At 48.3% G+C, this 20382-nt stretch overlaps 1 protein-coding gene across 2 annotated transcripts in view; it reads left to right on the top strand.

The window, feature by feature from the left end:
* ADAM12 (ADAM metallopeptidase domain 12) overlaps positions 1-20382 on the top strand; it is a 347908-nt gene that overhangs the window by 233348 nt on the left and 94178 nt on the right. For both annotated transcript variants that reach the window (XM_077762961.1, XM_077762960.1), the window contains exons 6-8: positions 9839-10025; positions 17714-17779; positions 18812-18883. In XM_077762961.1, coding sequence (XP_077619087.1) covers positions 9839-10025; positions 17714-17779; positions 18812-18883 — 325 coding nt within the window. The remainder of the gene's footprint in view (positions 1-9838; positions 10026-17713; positions 17780-18811; positions 18884-20382) is intronic.

Genomic DNA, 20382 nt, shown 5'->3' with positions numbered 1-20382 from the left:
AGTCCCCGAATGGACAAGAGTGGAGAGTCTCAGGCAAACAAGTGAGTCGTCTTCGTTTGAAGCTTGGTGGGCGGTGGGGGAGGGGGGCGAGGAGGAGAGAGAAAAGCATAAAGATCCCAGTAGAAGGCAGGATTAAAGAGGAGACAGCTCTTTAATAGAGGGGAATGAAGTGCAACGTAGAAAAAGGGCCGTAAAAGTGAGTGCAGCCGCGGAGTCTCTCCCTGCTTTGATGGGACTCCAAGCCGAATGCAGAGTTCAGGCCGAGGTTAATTTTCTACTTTATCCTGTGTCTCCCCGAAATGCTCCATCCTCGTTAGCACAGTTTCAGTGCAAAGATGCAGGATTCTCCTTTGATGTTCTGATCTCTCATTTGCTCTCCCTGCTTCGTGCCCCCCCCCCACCTCCCCGCGGGGAAGTACCTGCCTCAGGGAGGCCCCGTGAGCATCAGGAGCACGGGGACCCAGCCGGCACGTTCTGCCAGGGACAGAACTCTGCTCCCGCCCTAGAGGCGCCAGCCTGCTGCCCTAGGACAGACACCCAGCCCCGGCACACGCCTGCTGGAGCCCCAGAGCAGCATGTCCCCGGGTCCTGACCTTATTCATAAATGCCACCTTCCCATCCCCACGCAGCTCTCTGGCTGCAGCATGAGCTTCTCGACGGAGGGGACTGTCACTCACCATTCCTTATTCCCTTGCTCCACCCACTTGGCTCCTACTCACATCTGGGGGCTCACACTTTGGGGATCAGCCAAGAGCTTTGCCATCACCTGCAGGCATGGCGGGTGAAATTCAGCTTAAACGTGACTTAAGCCCACTGTTCACTTAATAGATAAAACTGGTGTCTACGGTTGTAAACTAGCATTGGTTATAAGAATAATTCTACTTCGAAATGGGGTTTAGGACACTTGAGCACAAAGCGTACGTGCATGCATGCTTACGCCATCATACCCGTGCACTTGCGCTCACACTTGTGTGCTCTCACACACATACTAACACGCGTGCATGCACACATCTCCTGTGAGGTGGTGATGGCATTCAGGGGACGCCAGACTTTGTTCATCATCAATTTCTGCTGTCATGAGGGGGAGGGCAGAGTTACTGCCACCGCTGTGTGGAGCAGCCGTGAGGCTCCATCATCGGGGGCCCCGTCATGATGCCACAGCCAGGAGCCACAGATCCCACAGAAAGGACTCTGGACCTCCCCCCCAACACACACACACAGCTGCTGTCTCGAGAGAGGCACCTCCTGCATTTATACAGGGCTCTGCACATTCCCGTGCGATTCTCGCCAGAGCTGGCAGGTGTCACACGGATGCAGAAGTGAGGCCCCGGGGTCCCTCAGCTGTATCGGGAAAACCACTTCAGCCCCAAGTCTAGCTAACCCCTCGGTCCATACTGGTTCTGCTAAACCTTTTGCACAGTTTGGGTCGAATCTTCTTTTTTCAGCCCCATAGTCGCTACCGTGAGGAAGCTCCCCCATTCCAGCTGCACTAGTTTCTAGCTGTTTCCAGAACAGGCCTCATACATCTTGCTGTCTTTATCCCCGTTGCCCCTCTGCCTGGGATGTGCTCCTCTCCCCACCTCCCATTTGGCTCTGGAAGGTTCACCAAGGGCCAAAATCAAATGATGCCTCCTTCATCAAGCACCCCACCCCCACCCCGGGGCCTGTCTGGGGACCCAGGAGTTTGGATTGGACATTTTGGAGTTTTGCGGGAGAGTGGAGCAGGGCAGTTGACACTTGTAATAGTCCTTTCCTGCCAGAGGAGGTGCTTTATAAATATCTGTCCGCATCTCTGTGGTAAGGCACCCAACCTTCTCGCTTCAGTTATAGTTGACGGCCTTATCTTGCTATACGTTTGCATACCTTGTAAGGACCTTCAGGGTGGGGAACATTTCTGATACATTGCTTGTAGCCCCTGAAGCCCTTAGCACTGGCCTTCAATGGGGGAGACAGTGCAAAACGCTTTCAAACATTGAATTACATAAGAATATTCAGATGCAAGTCTGTTTGTTACCCCCAATAAGTGCACACATCATTGTGTTCCTTTAAACTGTGTGATATAAAGTTTGCCGCACTGATTTTGTATAACGAAATCAACAATAGCGCAAAATGCAAAAATATTTCTTGCCGCATGCTATGGAAAGATAGTCAACTTATTTTTCAAAGAATTGACCAGTGTCATGATCAATGGAATCAGAAAAAACCATCCTAATCAAAGGAAGCATTTGCAATTTACGGCAAAGACAAACACCATAAAAACAAAACAAAAAGCCCACCTCTGTTTTAATGGAGTAATCATTATTTTATTGTTTACAATTTAACACACAAGTTGAATTGGCCCATTTGAAGAAAGGAAGCAGAAATGTCAGCTGAGGAGGTGAAAAGGGAAAGGAATCTTAGCAGGAAAAGTGGACAGAGAGCGGGCAGTAGTCTGGGAAAGGAGCCACAGCGTTCCACAGGCCCCTCCCTTGTCCAATGCCATGTGCCCACTGGCATCTCCTGGCTTGACTCTGGTCACTCACCTGGGCAGATGTGGTTTTCTACAGATCTCACAGCTCAACCTAAATGGCCTGTGGCAAAACGGTCTAACGGGCCAAAAAGTCAGGTGCACTGAGATGACCTTGCCTTTACTTTTCCTGTCCGCTGGACGGTGAGTCCCAGGCCTTGGACTCAACCTAGAACCTGGCACGTTATAGGTGCTCAGCCACCTTTGGTGGCATCAAGTGGTCAATGACACTTAATCCTAGCTTGTCCAAAATCTTTTTAAAAATCTCTGAAGCGTAGTAGACCATATTAAGGAAGAAATTTGCATAGAGTGGAGGTAAAACCAATCTGACCTTGAGCTTGCACTGCAGCCCTTCACTCCCTCATCTCCTGTGGGCTAGCCTCTGCTGCCTGCCCTCCAGCCCCGTGGCCACGCCACCCGTCTCAGGCCAGGGCTCTCCTTGTCCCTGCCTCGTCCTCCTCTGCGGACAGTCACTCAGCAGCCCTGCGGGATCTGTAGCCAGTGCTGGGTTCACAGTTCATCCACTCCCTCCACACGCGTCACTGGTGTCCATCCTGAAGGTCGTCCAAGGTCAAGTGTCGGTTCTCCCCTGCTCCACTCTCCCTCAAAACTCCAAAATGCCCAAATCCAAACTCCTCAGTCCCCAGACGGGCTCCCCTCCTGCCTCTTTTCCGTGAAAGGACCAGCCCACCTCTGGCTCCCAAACTTGGCCCCTGGTGACCTTCGATGACCCGTCTTGTGCTCACAGCCCCTGCATGCTTCCACTTAAGTGTCTCTTATTCACATCCCCCCGTCGCCACCCTGGATCAACCCTTGCTCCAAAATTTTTTAATTGCCTCCCACCTGTGCTTCCTGCCTCCACCCTTTCCTTCACAGCCATCTCGCACATTCCAGAAGGTCATGTTTCACAAACACAGCTCGATCATAACATGAGTCCTGCCACCCTGCTGCACACAAAATCGCACGGCTCCCCGTGGCCCACGAGTCAGAGCCACTGAGCCCCTCCCGTGCTTGTGCCAGGGTTCCCGCACACGCGCCCTGGTCCCCGGCTCACATCCTGCTCACCCACCGACCATGCCAGTCCCAGAGCCGAGCTAGGAAAACCAAAGCGAATAAGGAAAAATGCTCCCTGGGTGTGTAAAGCAGCCACATGCCATTTGTGTTCTGTGTAGTGAACGCTGCGACGTGGGCGTGCACAAAACCGTGAGAGAAACCACAGAAGGGACCGGAATGCCAGGCAATCCTGAAAGTTTGGCTGAGGTGAACCCTGAATGTTATGCATCAGCCCAGATGGTCATTTCAGCCAAGGGCAGCCACAACACTGGTGGCAGGCCTTTGGGTGGGGACACTGAGGAACAGAACATGGCCCTGGCCTTGAAGCAGCTTGCATCCCACCAGGCCAGAGGGGTGGTCACCAACGGTTACGCTGAAGGATTTGATGGAGCACCCTGGGGTGGGGGCGGGGGAGGGCAGAGGAATCAGGGGACGGACAGCTGGAGCAGAGTCTGGCGGTCAGGAGTTTGAAGTGTGTATAAGAGGCACTGCGTAGTCTGCATGAAGGGTGTGGAATGGTATGTGATGAGGCCGCAGTGCAGCCAAGGCCAAAGCCATGGTGAAGGTTGGAGGCAGAGAACGATGCCCGAATCCTGTGCCCCGCCTTCCTTCGCGGCCCCCACCATCCACCCGCACTCGCCCTCCTGTGTCTGCAGCATTTATCTGCACACTCTGACCTTTCTCTCTCCTCAGCTCTTGCTCCTTCGAGGCCACTTGCCTGCCCTTCATGGTCCCCGCCCTCCAAGCCCTCCCCACCCTTCTAAACTCCCCTCACGATCCCCTGTTTCGCTCGGGCCGTTTGGGAACCCTCCCTCTGTCAGCACCGGGCTGACCACCCATCCCGCGGGTGGCCTTTGCACTTGAGCTCAGCTGTGGCCTCCCCAGCGCGAGTCTTTGGTGACTGAGGAGAGAAGGCCGACCACCCCGTGTGGCCAAGGGAAGGACTTGGGAGCCAGGTCCACCGGGGGCTTCCTGGCTGTGCTGCTGACCCGCTGTGTGACTACGTGAGTTTCCTGGCTGCCATGACAAGGGACCTCAAACTTGGGGGCTTAGAGTGACAGAGAAGTCTGTCACAGCCCTTGAGGCCGAAGTCTGAAGTCAAGGAGTCAGCATGCCTCCCACCCACCCACGCCTCCCCCCTGGCGCCTCCTGGCAACCCTTGGCGTGCCCTGGCTTGTGTCACTCTGGTTCTGCCTCCACCTCCATATGGCCTTCCTGCCACGTCTCTGTCTTCTCCTTTTTCCCTAAGGGCATGTGCCATGGGGTTTCAGGCCCACCAGAAATCCAGGATGCGCTCACCTTGAGGTCCTTAACAAGATCACACCTGAAAAGACCCTTTCCCCAAGGGTTCCATTCATAGGTACCAGTGTTGGGACTTAGACATCTCTTTTAAGGCAACACTATTCAACCCACTACGGTGACCTTGGACTCTTACCATCGGCTTCCCGTTAGTGAAAGGGGCTCGTGATACCTGCTCTAAAAGGATTGCTCTAAATATTTGAGGAAACAGAGGGATTCAAAAGCCTGACTCATGGGGCAGGAGAGCATAAGGAATGACTGAAGATGGGCACGTCGTTTTTTGGGGGCTGATGGAGACATTCTAGGAACAGGGGTGAGGTTTGCACAATTCACCGAACGTGCTAAAAGCCATTGAATTGCATGCTTTCAAAGAGTGAGCTTAATGGTATGTGAATCATTTGTCGATAACACTGGGTTTTTTTTTATTTAAATGGTTTTTTAAAATTTATTTCTGAGAGACAGAGGGACAGCATGAACAGGGGAGGGTCAGAGAGAGAGGGAGACACAGAATCTGAAGCAGGCTCCAGGCTCTGAGATTGCTGTCAGCACAGAGCCCGATGTGGGGCTCGAACCCACAAATCGTGAGATCATGACCTGAGCTGAAGTCGGATGCTCAACCGACTGAGCCACCCAGGTGCCCTGATAACACTATTATTTTTAAAAGGACTCTGGCTCCAGGTGGGGAGGTGTTCTCTTCATGAATCGTAGCTGCTATTATTATTACTGATGTGCCGGTCACCACTATTATTAAAATATTTTATAATAGTTTAACATTTTACATCCTCTGTCATGCCTCCCAAACCCGGATATGAATTAAATTTGAAACAGGACCCAGGGGTGAGATACCTTTGTGTGGCCCTAGCGGAGCTGGCATGGGCTTTGCATGCTCCAGGGGACACTGCATATCTGTTTTGACTGTACCTGAGTAGTTCCCATGAAAACTACTTGTTGAAAATAAGCCCACCAGGGCTTGCGTGTTCACTGATACCGCAGCGATCGCTGTATCCAGTGCACAGGGATATTACTTTTATCCATGGGCTCCCCCAGGAAGGGACTGAAATGAAATTTCATGCCGACCGCACTTCTCACTTATGACTGGCAGCCTGATATTGAGACCAGAAGTCTTTTTTTCACGAAAATTCAATTAGCAGTTGAACATGGAATTAGGTCTGGATAATTCATATATTCTAATCATTGCCTTATTACAGGTGGTCAAAATCCACGTGCCATTCTCCGACTTACCCGAGAATGTAAGAAAAATCATAATCAGAACAACAGCATTAAGCTCTGTTGTTGCCCAATGCACCATTGCTTGGGATATTAAAAACTGAATTTTGAGAAAAACAAAAACTTATCCCGAGGAAATATAGGCCTCCTGAGTTTTCGCTTTGAGAACTAACAAAGTCAATTTAAAATTTTAATAGATTTCTATTCATTTCCGTTAAAGGAAAAAACAACATGATTTTAAATTTTAAAGTAAGGCTGCCTATATTCAAATAGCCACTCTGTTTCTCTGGCCCTTTTTTTCCTTCTGATGCTTCTCATGAGAGGCCCCACCTCCCTCTCAAAACAGCACTAGGGGAAAGCAAGAGGGTGTGAGGGTTGAAAGGTGCGGGTCTTGGGCACAAGGTCCCCGCTGTGCTTCCAGCATGTCCTTGACAGTGGGGATCATGGCCAGAGCAACAGCCGTGCACAGACCCACTGGGTGATAAATGCAAAGAGCACAGCCCAGACAGAGCGCCATCAGGTGGCCCATGTCACCCCCAACCAGGCCTTTCTCTTCTGCTTTCCCCTGTTCATATACTCAATTCACTGCCCAAGAACTTGGCCTCGCTCCCCACCATGATGGCCGATCCAGTATCCTCCCAATCTTTCCCGGGAGAAGGTACCCAGGGACTTCATTTTCCTGCCCCACTCTGGCAAGGGGAAAAAAGCCCCAATTTCAAAATCTGCTGGATTTAAATTCCATACTCCGAGATACTTCCAACTCCAAGTTTACAACTAATCTGTGACATTCAGCTTAAATTACACTCGCTTATCTAGCTCGGGGCCAGCAAGGGCTGTGAGAACATCAAACTTTTACATCTCAGAAACCCTGAATCCTTGAATTTTGAGTCCATGGTTGTTTCCAGCAATCTCTAGGGCTAAATGATTAATTATACCCAAGACAGTCCAGAGCAATTATTTAATTAAGCTGCATTACAGGCTGTGAGTTGTTTGGAGCAAAGGGAAAGCCTTCACCCTAGTTTCTCAACATCTGGCCCTTGGATGACTTAAAAGATAAAAGGAGATATGAGAACATTTTTATGACTAAGTAACAATTTCTAAAAATTTTCCATAAAGTAGAAAAACTTTTTCAGTAATTTGTTTCTCATGATTAGAACGTGGTGACATGTTTTACTGTGAGGGTTCAGCTTATTTAAACCTAACGCAAAATAGAAGATGTTGGCGTACAAAATGAAATGTTGGGATCATCTTTGTTTTAGGGCAAGAAAGTTGTTTTCTGGTTTTGTTTTTGTTTTTAGCAAATCTGTGTTTTCCCTTCAGGTGTGTTTGTCTTCCCTTGGCCTAGTTTTTTAAGTACTCTTTCTTAATTTATGCTCTTTAAAATCAACTTTAACAAACAAAAATCCCCCACTACCCATTCAAAACTTAGAAACCTAAGTTTTGTTTCATAAAGAACTTTTTAAGAAGCGAGATATCGGCCACCCCAACAGAGTTGATGACCAAAGTCATATCTGTATCATCTCCTGGAGACAGAGGAATACATTGGTTGGGACACAAGCATCCAGGCATGATCTTTCTCCTTCCCACTGCCTGTAACTTCATTCAGTAGGACTGGTGGAGTAAGCCAGTTGAACAATAACAAATCGAATAGATTGTATTTATTCACCAGTTGTGTTCAAAATAAATATGTGACTCATTCAGACCTCTTCCTTCCATACTATTTGAGTACTGAAATACTGTCATTCTGTTAAAATCTAAGAGTGGCTAAATATTCACCTATAAATGGGGCATCAATATGCATAAGATGGCACTTGTTTTACCAGCGCATGTGCTAAAATTTTTAAATGATAAGCATAGCATGAGTGAAGAGCTGAATAATGAATGACATAAGAACATTTCCCAAGGTTCCTCTTTTGGAAAATGGCTCAGGTTTTCTGAAGAAAATTAATGGAGCAATGGGTTTCTTCAGCTCTTTCTTAAGGATTAAGGCATACCCAGATCCTTGAGTTGATGTGATGTGAACTATGTGTTAGAACTAAACCAGAACTCTAAACCAGAGCCCACGGACCTCTTCTGTAGTCCTGAATCTGCTGAAATTATCTGCAAAATATTGCGGGCATGTGTATATGTGAATTTTTCTGAGAAGGGTATAAAAGGGTTCATGTTTCAAAAAAGGTGAAGGCTCGCTATGGTAGACATGTCCGTTACAGTGCGATAAATCTCACATGAACATGTAAACATTTCCGTAGTGGAGAGGTTGTGGTTACCTCATTAAATAATGGAAGTCTCTAGAAGCTTTCATTATTATGTGGGAAGTCTTAAAGCTGCCAGTTTACTATTACTCAAATTGCCATCTCTCCAAAGAAATCCTTCAACATCAAGAAGAGCCTTTTAAATTACTTTATTGTCCCACCCTGGAAAAGAGAGACACAAAAACCATCAACCTAACACTTGAAGGAAGCTGCCCGCCTTAGGCTAGCATTGATTATATCCCGGGAAGTGGAACATTACTTCTGACCTGTTCCAGAAGGGCAGACGTGTAGTGTGGTCCATGGCCTGAGGCCACCTTCTCTCTCCACAAGGTAGAATGTTTAACAAAGTTGTCTGTTTTGTAAAAGAACTTACACCTTTATTCCCAAATCTGAAAGTTACTTCCAAGTTTTCTTTGTATTGAAGTATTGAAGTTACTTCAGTAACTAAGGAGTTACTGTCATTCCCAGAAGTGTATTTATCATATTAATGCTTTATTTTATGTCAGGGAGTCACGAATGGCCAGTAGGTGGGCAGATGTGATATCAAAACACAGGACCTTCCTGAAAGTGTCAGTCTTCGGAATAACACATTAATATAAGCCTAATCTGTGGACCTGACCTTGTTAATAATAAAAAACCATTTAAGCACTGATTTATGGCCTTCACAGGACTAAAAGTTTTCATTAGATGACATAGCGCCCAGAGAAATAGATATGATTATCCCATTTTCCAGGTAAGGAAACCAAGGTCAAAGAGGTCAAGGTCACACAATCAGTAAGTAGCAGAGCTGGAGCTTACACCTGGACTGACAGACCCCCAAGGCCTGCTTGTCACCTTCAGGCCAGGGCTGTTTCCCAGTGGTCCTCGCTCCTATAAAGAGAGATTCACCTTCAGCCAAGTCAGACTGGGGCGCAGACCTCAGCCTTCCAGAAGCAGCTCCAATGCCTTGTGCCCTTACATTGCTTCCTTGATTGACACATCTCCCATCAATAATTGGAAGTGTATGCTCTACCTTGTATCAGAATCCTTTCAAAGATTTAGGAAACGCAGGAGATCAGACTGAAAAATTCACATGCAGGAATTCTCCTTTAAAGAAAAAGATTTCCCTTCTGAATCACACCTGCTAATTCAGATAGAGTTCTTTTCCAAGCAGAGAAAACATCTCTTCTCTCAACTCTTTTTGCCAGTAAAAAAAAAAAAAAAAAAATCGTAAATTGAAATTAAAAAAAAAAAAAACCATAGAGGCTAAATGCCATCTATTCTTCACCATAAAATATTTGAAACAAAAAATTTCCCAGACTTGTTTTCAAAACATTTGCAAGAAGAATCCATGCAAACATATGGCACAGAAATGGCCTTCCATGTTAAAACCTGAGGATAGAAATCAATTGGCCTTCCTCCTGCCATTCCTTCCCTTGTTAAGAACAGAGCCTGGGCCATAAACAAGAAGCTACTTTTAAAAATTATGTATATATTATTTTTCTGATTTCTTTTTCAACAGGGGACTTATTACATTTGAAAATAACACGTATATCTTGGAACCCATGAAAAATGAGACCAACGAGTACAAGCTCTTCCCAGTGGAGAACCTGCGAGGCACCGGGGGGTCCTGCGGATCCCATCACGGCATGTCTACACCGGCTGCGGAGAGCAGGCTCCCGCCACCCTCCCAGACGTGGGCGAGAAGGGTAGGGCAGTCAAGGCCATGTTCCTGGGGGCGTGGGGGCTCTGGCTCGGGACACCCAGCGCTAGGGCTTGTGGGGGAATTTTGCTGCCTGGGTGTCGCGTCTGGGGGACAGAGCCACCCACGTTATCTGGAGGGGTTGACACCAAGTGTGCAGAGCATACCCGAGTGCTGGAGCCTCCATCACTTTTTGCAAATGTCAGTCTCGGTCCCATTAACCTGTGATGAAGTCGGGCTCAGAGGCGGACACCTTTCACTACGTGTCAGAACCTAGGGGGGCTTGGACCCACGGTCGCAGCCCCACCCTCGCGCCCACCTGGATGAACAAGGCGCGGACAGGCCCTCACCTGTCCCTGGGTGGCAGCTCCCCTTCTACAGGAGAAGACGAGACGGAGGCTTCTTCATTCATCAGTCTGGTTACAGTTAGGGTCTTTGTTATGATTTGCATAACATTCCCCCGTCTTTGCCTGTGCACCTGCGCAGAGGTGAGCTGAGTGCTGGCCCCCACGCAGTGGTGCTGAGGAGCCCGGTCCATGCTAACGATGCCTGTGCTTCCTTCGCACGACTGTCCGAGCCTCTGTGTTTTCTGGCCACCAGCTCCTGGGCCGTGCTCATCAAAGTCTCTCCTTCTGCTGCAGAAGTGTCAAAAGTCGTGACTTGATGAGGTCTGGGCCACTGATCTCCCGCCTCGCTAAGTGGACAGAAACACAGAGGCTCTGACATCCCGTGGTGCAATACCATGAAACCTCCACCCCAAGTGGCGGCCTGACCCTTTTACATCCAGGATTATGTGGGCGCTGTAGGCCACAGCGGACACTTGGGTGGTTTTTTTAAAACACACACAGATTTTTTGATTTTTTACTAGAGTGTAATTTTTTTAATGTTTACTTTTTGAGAGAGAGAAACAGCATGTGAGCAGGGAAGGGGCAGGGAGAAAGGGAGACAGAATCTGAAGCAGACTCCAGGCTCTGAGCTAGCTGTCAGCACAGAGCCCGACACGGGACTCAAACCCACAAATCGCGAGATCGTGATCTGAGCCAAAGTTGGACATTTCACCGACTGAGCCATCCAGGCGCCCCTCACTCTTTATAAAGGAGTCAGGGTAGCCACATTTGGCTGGGGGCCCTGCCTGTCAAGGAATACAACCAGATAGGAAGTTGTCAACAACTTCCTGAGTTTTCATCTCTGGCTTTCCTATTCCTCTTTTGACAAGAAATGAGGAATTCATTGATATGATGTCAAATGTGCTGATATTTGATGGGCTAGGGACATGTTCTTCAGGCTTCCACTGAAAAGGCTGCACATTTTGTCTTTCCTGACTTTGAATGTTACACTGCTTAACAGTCAACATTCCATAAATATCATTCCCCTTCATTCATTCCTAATCATTTGTCTGAGTTCCAACGGTAAACATTATCCTAAATGATTTCTTCTCCTTCATCAAATATGCCTCACAGCCTTGATTAGAGAGTGTTCCCCTAACCCTCATTTTGATGTCATTCTCTCTGTCCTGGTGTGCTGCTCGCTTGACCCTAACATCCTCTGTTTCTTCATACGCTTACAAGATTCTAGGGGTGCCTGGGTGGCTCAGCTGGTTAAGCGTCCAACTTCAGCTCAGGTCATGATCTCATGGTTCGTGGATTCAAGCCCCACATTGGGCTCTGAGCTAACAGTGTGGACCTTGGAACCTGCTTTGGATTCTGTGTTTCCCTCTCTCTCTCTCTCTCAAAAATAAACATTAAACAAATTTTTTTAATATGCTTACAAAGTTTCCATGGCAGGTGCTTGCCCCCTCTTTTTCCTTCTCTTGCGCATCACACAGAAGGGTAAGGACCCTTTTGTGGCACCGTCACCCACCTTGACACTGGTACTCAGTGGTGGAGACAGAACTGCCCCCCAGGGAGCAGAGCTGGATAACATCCCCCTCCCCCCACACCCGCCTACAGCAGCTCCAGGGGCTTTTCATCCTGCTTTTCATCCCCCACCCATCATAGAGCGACTGATTTAAGAGATGGAGTCACAGGGGCGCCTGGGTGGCTTAGTCGGTTAAGTATCCGACTTTCGCTTAGGTTATGATCNCTCCCCTGCTCACGCTCTCTCTCTCTCTCTCCTAGAAATAAATACATATATATATATATATATATGTATATATATATAAAAGATGGAGTCACAAAGGCCAACCTCTCTGCTTCCAGGACATGTTTCTTTCACTCTTGCGACCCTCTTTCCTTCCATCCCAGACCTCGGAGAGGAGGTGATGAAGCCATAGCTCTTCCCATCACAAACAAGTAGAACATTTGCATTTTGTTTTCAAGGTGCTTTGCCTTGAGTACCTTGTTGGAGACACCGGCACCCACGTTGCGAGATTTATAACTTGGCAGTTTCAATGACGCTCAAGTACGTTTGCATTTCGTGCAGAAGTACGGGCTCAGTCTCCACCACTCGCCAGCCACATTTTCACTCTTTAACTAAGCTCACGGCCCTCTTGAACTCTGATTGGCACCGTAATTTCCAGTCCTTCTGACTTGTGGAGGAAGGCGGAAAAGCAGAATACAAATGCTGTTTTGTTAACAATGCATATTGGGGTGTAAATGAACCTTTAAATTGAAAAGGGAAGGCGGCAGCCCCTTCTCCACATTCCTCTCTAGAAATCGCTGCAATTGTTTTTATGGAAGAGGAAATGTCTGTGACTTAGAGCACATCTACATAATGAAAATGAGACAAAACGTAATTTTGGAATAAGGGAAATTCTTGGGAACTGGAATTGCAGGCGAGATGGTGTGCAATGGCATCTCGGGTAAATACGAAAGCGGTACATTCGAGTTACGTGATGCTCACCTGCCTCACTCACAACCACCTTATTTCATACTCAAAAAAAAAAAAAAAATCAATGTCACTGCAGCTTCCTCCTCTTCTTGATGCAATACAGCGACCGCACTCGGTTTCACCCAGCATTTCCTGCCCCGGCTAAGTGGTGACTATTGCAAAGATTGGTTTGCAGGCTGAGATTTTTCTGCAGATATTTGCGTTTTCCTTCATGGAGCAGCAGGAATAAACCAGCGCTTGGGGTAGCACTGGCTATAATATAAGCTTGAGGTATTGTTTGTCATTTTTACAAGGCTCTACATTCGATTTTAGTGAGGACCCAACTCGCTCCTGGAAGGGCGCCTGCAGTCACGTGGCTTCACAGTCAGATCTCACCTCTGCAACCCCCAGAGCCCCTGCCGCTCGGCCACCCTCCTTCCCCCGTCCATCAACCAGCCATTCAAGGATGCAAACTCATTTTAACGCTGGCCTGAGCAAGCTACAGGCGAAGGCTTGGGAAATCTGCTCCAGGAGGGAAATCACATAATACATTCCAGAGGCAAATGTAAATTGTGTTTGAATTATCCTCTCTTTGGGGATTATCTGTGCTATGGTTCCTCTCCATTAGTGTGGGTAATTATGAGTCAGATGTAAAAGGCGATACTTCCTCTAGGAAACGGTGTTTGCTCAGGCTGCTGAGCTGATTAGGGAGACCCTGTTGTGTGTTTCCTCAAACATAGCCTTTCTGAGGCACCCGGGTGGCTTGGTGGGTTAAACATCTGGCTTTGGCTTAGGTCATGATCTCCCGGTTTGTGGGTTCAAGCCCCACGTCAGGCTCTGGGCTAACAGCCTGGAGCCTGCTTCGGATTCTGTGTGTCTCTCTCTGTCTTTCTGCCCCTCCCCTGCTCACTTGCTTTCTTTCTCTCTCAAACATTAAAAAAAAAACGTAGCTGTTCTGAAATAGACCAAGGCTACTGCCTTTGATTTCTAGACAGCTTCCTCTGTTTAGTAGCGGACACAGTCGTGTTGGCGATATAAGCAGCAATAATAATGTATGTCCTCCGCAGATGCTAAGAATAGTGGAGTATCAGGAACTGGCCAGAACCACATGACCTCATGAATCACCACAGACATACTTAATTCCTCTCTAACAGCCCCATCTGCACGTCTGTGCCTCCTCTAAGAGACCGTGTCAACTTCTGTCGCTGCCTTGGTCATTCGTTCGTAGATCTCGTTGGCAGGTAACAGAGGCAGTCCTACGGTTGCTTCTTTGGGCCCGAGCCCTGAGCACCCATCGGTGTGAGCCAAGCCCCCAAAATCTCCACGTATGGATTCCTGTTAGGACCCAAATCGGTTAAGACCCTGGATAAATACATAACAGATCTCACTGGCACCACCGGCTTTTTGGACTCAACTTCATTTGTTCTGTTGACATTCAGTTCATCAGACTGGGCTTGTTCTTCCGGCTTCTCGCCTCTTCGGCCGGTCATCTCTGCAGCCTGCATACTCGCCAGGCCCCCGAGGCTGTCGCCCCATGCAGGTGTGCTCAGTGTGCTTCCCCCCCCCATGCAAGTCACCGTCAGGACGTAGGAGAAAACCTGGCACAGCGAGGACCAGGGCTCAGCTTCTCAATATTCACAAGGGGACCTTGGAGTCCAGGCCAGAGCCTCAGTTGAGCCAACAACCACCCTTCTGTACTCAGAGGAGATAAACCAAACTTTGGTTCTATGTGAGTGGCCCATCTTCCCACCCACGGAAACCCTGGCCCTGGCTCCGCTGCCACCGTCCTCTTGGTGGTTGTATCCGCGTCCGCTGGCATCCGTTCGCTGATCTCCATGGTCACTGTCCCCGCAGCCGCCAGCCGTCACCTGCGCTCCCGGCTTCCACCATCATCTTCCAATAATCCATTCTCCCGGCAGCCGGGACATGGACTCACATGCAGGGACTCCCCGTCGCTCTTAGGTCCCCTTCAGCCTCCTCGTGTGGCCCCCGCTCCATCCACGTCTCATCCACAACCCTCCCTCCGCTCTAGACCGTGTAGCCACCCTGCTTGTTGCTCCAATGCCCCCTAGTCTCCCGGCCTCGGGACTTCTGCTGTTGCCGCTCCGTCTCTCTGAACACAGTCCCTCCACGCAAACCTACTTCCCTTCCTTAGGTTGCAGCCATCGTAGTCGCACATCTTTAACCTCATCGCAACAGCACCTTCTACACACTTGGCCTTATTTTTGTTAATTTCTTATCGTCACCCCATCCCCCAACCCCTAGCGGGACGTGAGCCTCGTGAGCACTTTACCTTGGGTTGCTTGTCCATCCCTACCTCCCCAGCACCTGACATCGTGCCGAAAACATAGGGCTACAGGAAATACTTGCGGGGCGAGTGATAATATACAAATAGTCTGGCCCGTATGCGGCAGGAGGTTCGATGGGAACTTATTGAAACCCTAATCTCAACTTGTTTTTCTGACTTGGGTTGGGTTAAGTCCCCAGGGCCAGAGTTCTTGCTGAAGCATGTTGGAAGGTATTCTGTCTCTGGGAACTTGGCTGTGACGACTTCAAGAGGCCCAGGAGCTCATTCCTTCTTGAGCAAGACTCAGAGAACGCCTCAGTCTCCACCTCAGAACCGAGACCGTTGGGCCACACTCCGGGGCTTATTACGTTCCTGTCTGTTTGGGGAAGGGCTTTTGTTTATAACCCCAAAAATGAAAATTCAGTCAAGCAACCAGTTTCAAATGTTGCTCTGCATATCAAAAAATTTTAAATACGATTTTTTTTAAAACCAGATTTCGATAGGTCGAAATCATGTGGAGGTAATTTAAGCCTCTCCGTGTGTGCCACCGACGGAGGGATGAATGTTCGCGGCCATGAGCCGGCCACTCCCCCGTGGCTTTTTATTATTATGTGGTTAGGCTTCTCTCTGAGCTTGCAATTCTCTGAATTCATGAGAAAATCTGGACTCCTCTGAAAACTGCAGAGACAGGAAAATTGTGTTCATGTGTTTGTTTTCATTATCTGGAATTGTGTATTTTCTAAATGATGATCCAAGGCCACTTGGGGAAAATGATGATCCGAGGCCACTCGGGTCATTTATTTCACCCCTTCGTGGTCTGAAAGGTATAAGCGTCTAAACAACCAAGGAAAAACCCTTCCCACGGGTTTTTCAAAAGCAGATTAATTCATTTTTTCTGTGATAGAGCTGTATTTTCTTCTGCGTGATTCACTGAATCTGTTCATGATTAATCGCGGGAGTTGTGGGTGAAACGGAGATTTCTGCTTCTTTCACACCTCGATGAGGGAAAAGGGCGAGATCTCTACCACTTCCAAAGGTGTCTCATTTTAGGTACAACAGTGGGTACCCCTGGGACTAATCTTTTCTCCCGTCTGAGTCCACAGCTATCACCATAAAGCCCGCCTGTAACACGTAGTTACAAAGCTTGACTTCTTTTCTCATAACATTGTACAAATATGAGAAATGATACCTTTCCTGGTGCTTTATTCCCCCCCCCCATAAGGTTTCCAGATTTCTTGAGGGATACCTAAATTCATGAATCAGCACAGCTGGGCGGCGGGCAGGAACACTGCAATGATACAAACATTTTTTCTTGTAAAAATCCTGTTTGGAAGATCCCGGACTGATGGGGATTTGTTTTATAAAAGATGTTTCCCTCCAGATTATGTGACTGGAAAGCTGATTCAAAGCATGCCTTGGTCATTTTTGCTTTTGTCTGAAAGCATGGTCAGAGCATGAGAGCTTTAAACACGAAAGAGGCCTCGTTAACGCGTAAACCAGCCCATCAGCCATGGGGACCAAGCCCGCCTCAACCCCCGTTTCCTCCAACTGGCTTTTACTGCAGAAAAAGAAGGCTTTGTTTTTTTGTTTTTCGTGTGTGCTTTTTAGACCACCCTCCATGAATTGCTCTTTTTCTCCTAAAAATGCCTTTGGGGGGGGGTTCTCCCAGTAATTCATGGAAGAGTGCAAATGTTTTTTGAGGAAACTTGATTAAAATGTAACCCCGTTCAGAGGCTGCCATGATTGGAGAGGGAGCTCATACTTCTGCTTTCCGCCTCTTCTCCATACCTCCCCCTTGATGCATAGTTTCTATATTCCTCTCCACTCTTTCAGCTCCCCAGACCCCCTTCTCCAGGGCATGGAGTTCAGGCTTTTCTTTCTTCCTTTCTTGACACTGTTTCTTGCTATTCTGTCTCCTTTATTCCTTTCTGGTTTTACTCTTAGCACCTCCTTCTTGCCTGACTCTGTTCCAACCTGGCCGTTCCCCATTCTCTGGACCACTTGTCCTTTGCTTCTAACTAGGTTTTCACACAATCAGCCACGAGAAATATGCTGCCTGAAACGGACTGTGCAGTGTTTCCCCCAGAAGGACCATGAAATCCCTGCCCAAAATATGTTCTCTTTCACTTTTCTCAAATCCCCAAAAATAGGCCCTAAAGAGGGAGGCAACACATGTGAGACACAGGATCGCATCGTCTTCTGTAGCAATCTTCAAATGTGCTGCGCGCGGCTCAGAATGAATGGCCATCGGCTGGCTCCTGTTCCAGAGAGCGCTTTGATTTGATTCATTTACTTGCATGTTTCATGTAATAATGTTCTTGACTCATTCTCATCCTGCCATCAATGATTCAGCAGACAGGCTGGATTCCTCTTGATGGGTTTCCCAGATGCAAATGGAAGCCAGTCCCCAAGGTGGAGAAGGTTTTCCAGAGGTTGTTGGGGCTGGAGGTGAACTTCCAGAGGGGACAGGGGTAGAGCCGGTGGCCATGGTGAGGATAGCCTCACCTCCGTTAAAGCGCGTGGGTCCAGAGATACGGGCAGTGTTCTGGAAGCCGCCGAGAGGTATGAAGGGAAATAAAGTCTGTGTTTACCTTTGGCAGCATAAAAGAGAGACCCTCAAGATGACCAAGTACGTAGAGCTGGTGATTGTCGCCGACAACAGAGAGGTAAGAGCTTTTTAAAACTTCCCGGTTCCGTTGGTTAAAAACAAAAATAGAGAGAAGAAAGTGTTGAGCAAGTTTTTCCTTGCTGTGATGAACCTCATTTTCTCTGAGCCCCTAAAAGCATTGGAAACAACCTATTAAGTGGTTTCCTGGTATTATAATGTATAAAATATTAAAAATGTATCTGATATTACAAAATTATAGCAAGGGCTGCAGTAAAGGCAATACCACCCTGCCTTTATTATAGCAAATGGAATTATCTGGGGGAAATGGCAGATGGCTTGAGAATGTATTCTAAACCATTTGGGGGGGAAAGTTGGGTTTAAAAATGTCCGACACATCCCAAACCAAAATGAATTAATGAATGCAGGCTACAGGGACACCACAGAAAACTGACATGCTCTTTGATGCTACGTTAGTTTTCTACCTTTAATTGGTTTCCAGTGAGCTGTTTTGAGATGATATTCGCTGCGTTCCTTCCTTGCCTCGGCTGTGTGGTGTGAATGAGGTGACTTTTTCTCGTGAACTCACTCGACATCTATGAATGAGACAGGCTTGATAGTTTCTCAGGAAACTGTTCCCGTTCAGGAAGGTCAGATTCGATGGGGAGAAGGGGAACTCATCAACTTTTCTCCATTCTCCGCTGCATTGTTTGATTCGTTGCCATGAGCTTCTATCACTTTTACTGTTTAATTTTTAAAAACAAATATAAAGGAAATTTCTGAGGAAGTTAAAATCAAGTTGATGATATGAAAAATGGCTTTGGACTGCCTTCTCTCTGTCTGTTCTCCCTGCCAAAACATGTCACAGTCTCCATCATTTATGAGGCTGGAAAAATCGTAGAAGTTGCTGTCTTATGAGTGCTTGGCTTGGGCAAATTTCAGGGAGTTTCAGAAAGTCCCCAGACAAGGAAATTTACTCATCAGGATGGGAACTCNTGTGTGAAGCCCAAGACTTCACATTTCCAGGAGCTGGGAAGATGAGATTTGATGGATATTCTTGCCATTATTAATGCTGACATTTAAAATTATTAAGTTTCAGAGGCAAGGAAAAGATCTGGAAAAAGTTAAGCAGCGATTAATAGAGATCGCTAATCACGTTGACAAGGTAAGTTCTTTTTTGGGTAATTAAATCACTCAAATCGCGTAAATGTTTAGAAACGAGGTAGAGGGAATGAGGCACACCTTGTCCAACTTGGCAGTGAAACTGGGTCCGCCTCTGGTCCTGGGCTGGAACATGGACTTCCCCTTCCTCTGAGCACAGAATTCCCAGGGCTGGAGGAGCTACAGGCGATGCGAGCTTTCTGGACTGTGGTGGCTTCAGGCTACGCCTCCCTCCAGGCTCTCTTCTGGCCAAAGTCCCAGTGTGCGGGGTCCCAGCCCAAAAACCAGTAGGATGCATCTGACCCTGTAGGGAACTCCCAAGTGGGCATTCTCCAGGTCTCTTCCAGTTGTTTCCCAGCCCCCAGGCGCCCCCCCCCCCCACCGAGGGCAGACTGTCATTTATAAGGGACGCACAGGCTCTACGGTCCTGAGACACGGAAATAGGCTTTCAGTTCAATCAGCTATTGGAAAATCCACCTCAGGCCCCCAATTCAAAGAGGTTGGGAGCTCACCCTTGGGAAAGGTGGTTCAGACCTGGAGGAAACCCCAGAAGTCTGGTCTAATCTGAGGACGTGTGCTCAGCAAACACTCCTTACACTAGCTGTTCGCAAGGAAAGGGCGAAGCTCTGAGCACCTGCCCTTCTCCAGGACACCCTTCAGAACAGAGCTATCAAGCTGTCCGGTGCTGACAGCTCTTGGTCTAAAACAGGGCTTCTCACACTTGCCGGCACGTTGGAGTTGCCTGCAAGCTTTCAAAGGCATTGCTGCCTGGCCATCTTGGCAACTCGGGGAGGGAGTGCGGGGGAGGGGGGTGGTAATTACTTACACCAATAATTAAAGAACGACATGCCTCAGAAGAGACCTGAGGGACCACATGGAGTTTGCCAGCCTGGCTGAGAGAGCTCAATTGCCAAGCGCACATAGGCAGACCGCACCCCGAAGCCCCAGCCTCTGAGCCTGCTCATCGATGAGCCAGTGCTCCAAAGTTCAGTTCTGCATCTTTGCAAGTGAGAGTGTCTCCGCCCCAAAACAATGACTGTTGCATTGTCAGCTTCCTCCTTTGCGGAAACCCCGGCCCCCCATTCCACATTAACAGCTGCTTGGCTGGCCGTGTTGGCCTGAAGGGGAGAGGGAGAAGGACAGCCCAGGCTGAAAGACCTGGCAGAGATTTAGTACAAAGGTGACATTCTGCAACTTCCAGGGCACTCCCCCTGTAGGTAAAACACAGAGAGCCTGTCTGACGCTCAGAGGTGGGAGCTAAGGCTGTGCACCGGGGCAGAGCAGTGAGCTGTGCGATCGCCCATGCTTTACCTCTTTAACCCCTCACCTCCAGTCTATCCCACGCCTTATTAAGAGGTTAGCACCAGCTGCAGCTTCATCAGCGCTGACCCCCGTGACCTACTTCTGAAAGGGCTGGTCTTCCCTGCATTTAATTTCTGCACGTACTTTCCCTCTCGTGGGAGCCTTCATTCCATCCCAAGCCAGTTGCCTGAAGGATGCAAA

Source organism: Crocuta crocuta, unplaced genomic scaffold (assembly GCF_008692635.1).
Source record: "Crocuta crocuta isolate KB4526 unplaced genomic scaffold, BGI_CrCroc_1.0 scaffold466, whole genome shotgun sequence".
Classification (NCBI taxonomy): domain Eukaryota; kingdom Metazoa; phylum Chordata; class Mammalia; order Carnivora; family Hyaenidae; genus Crocuta; species Crocuta crocuta.
The sequence above is the reverse complement of the archived record's forward strand: the minus strand, read 5'-3'. Positions and strand labels throughout refer to the sequence as shown.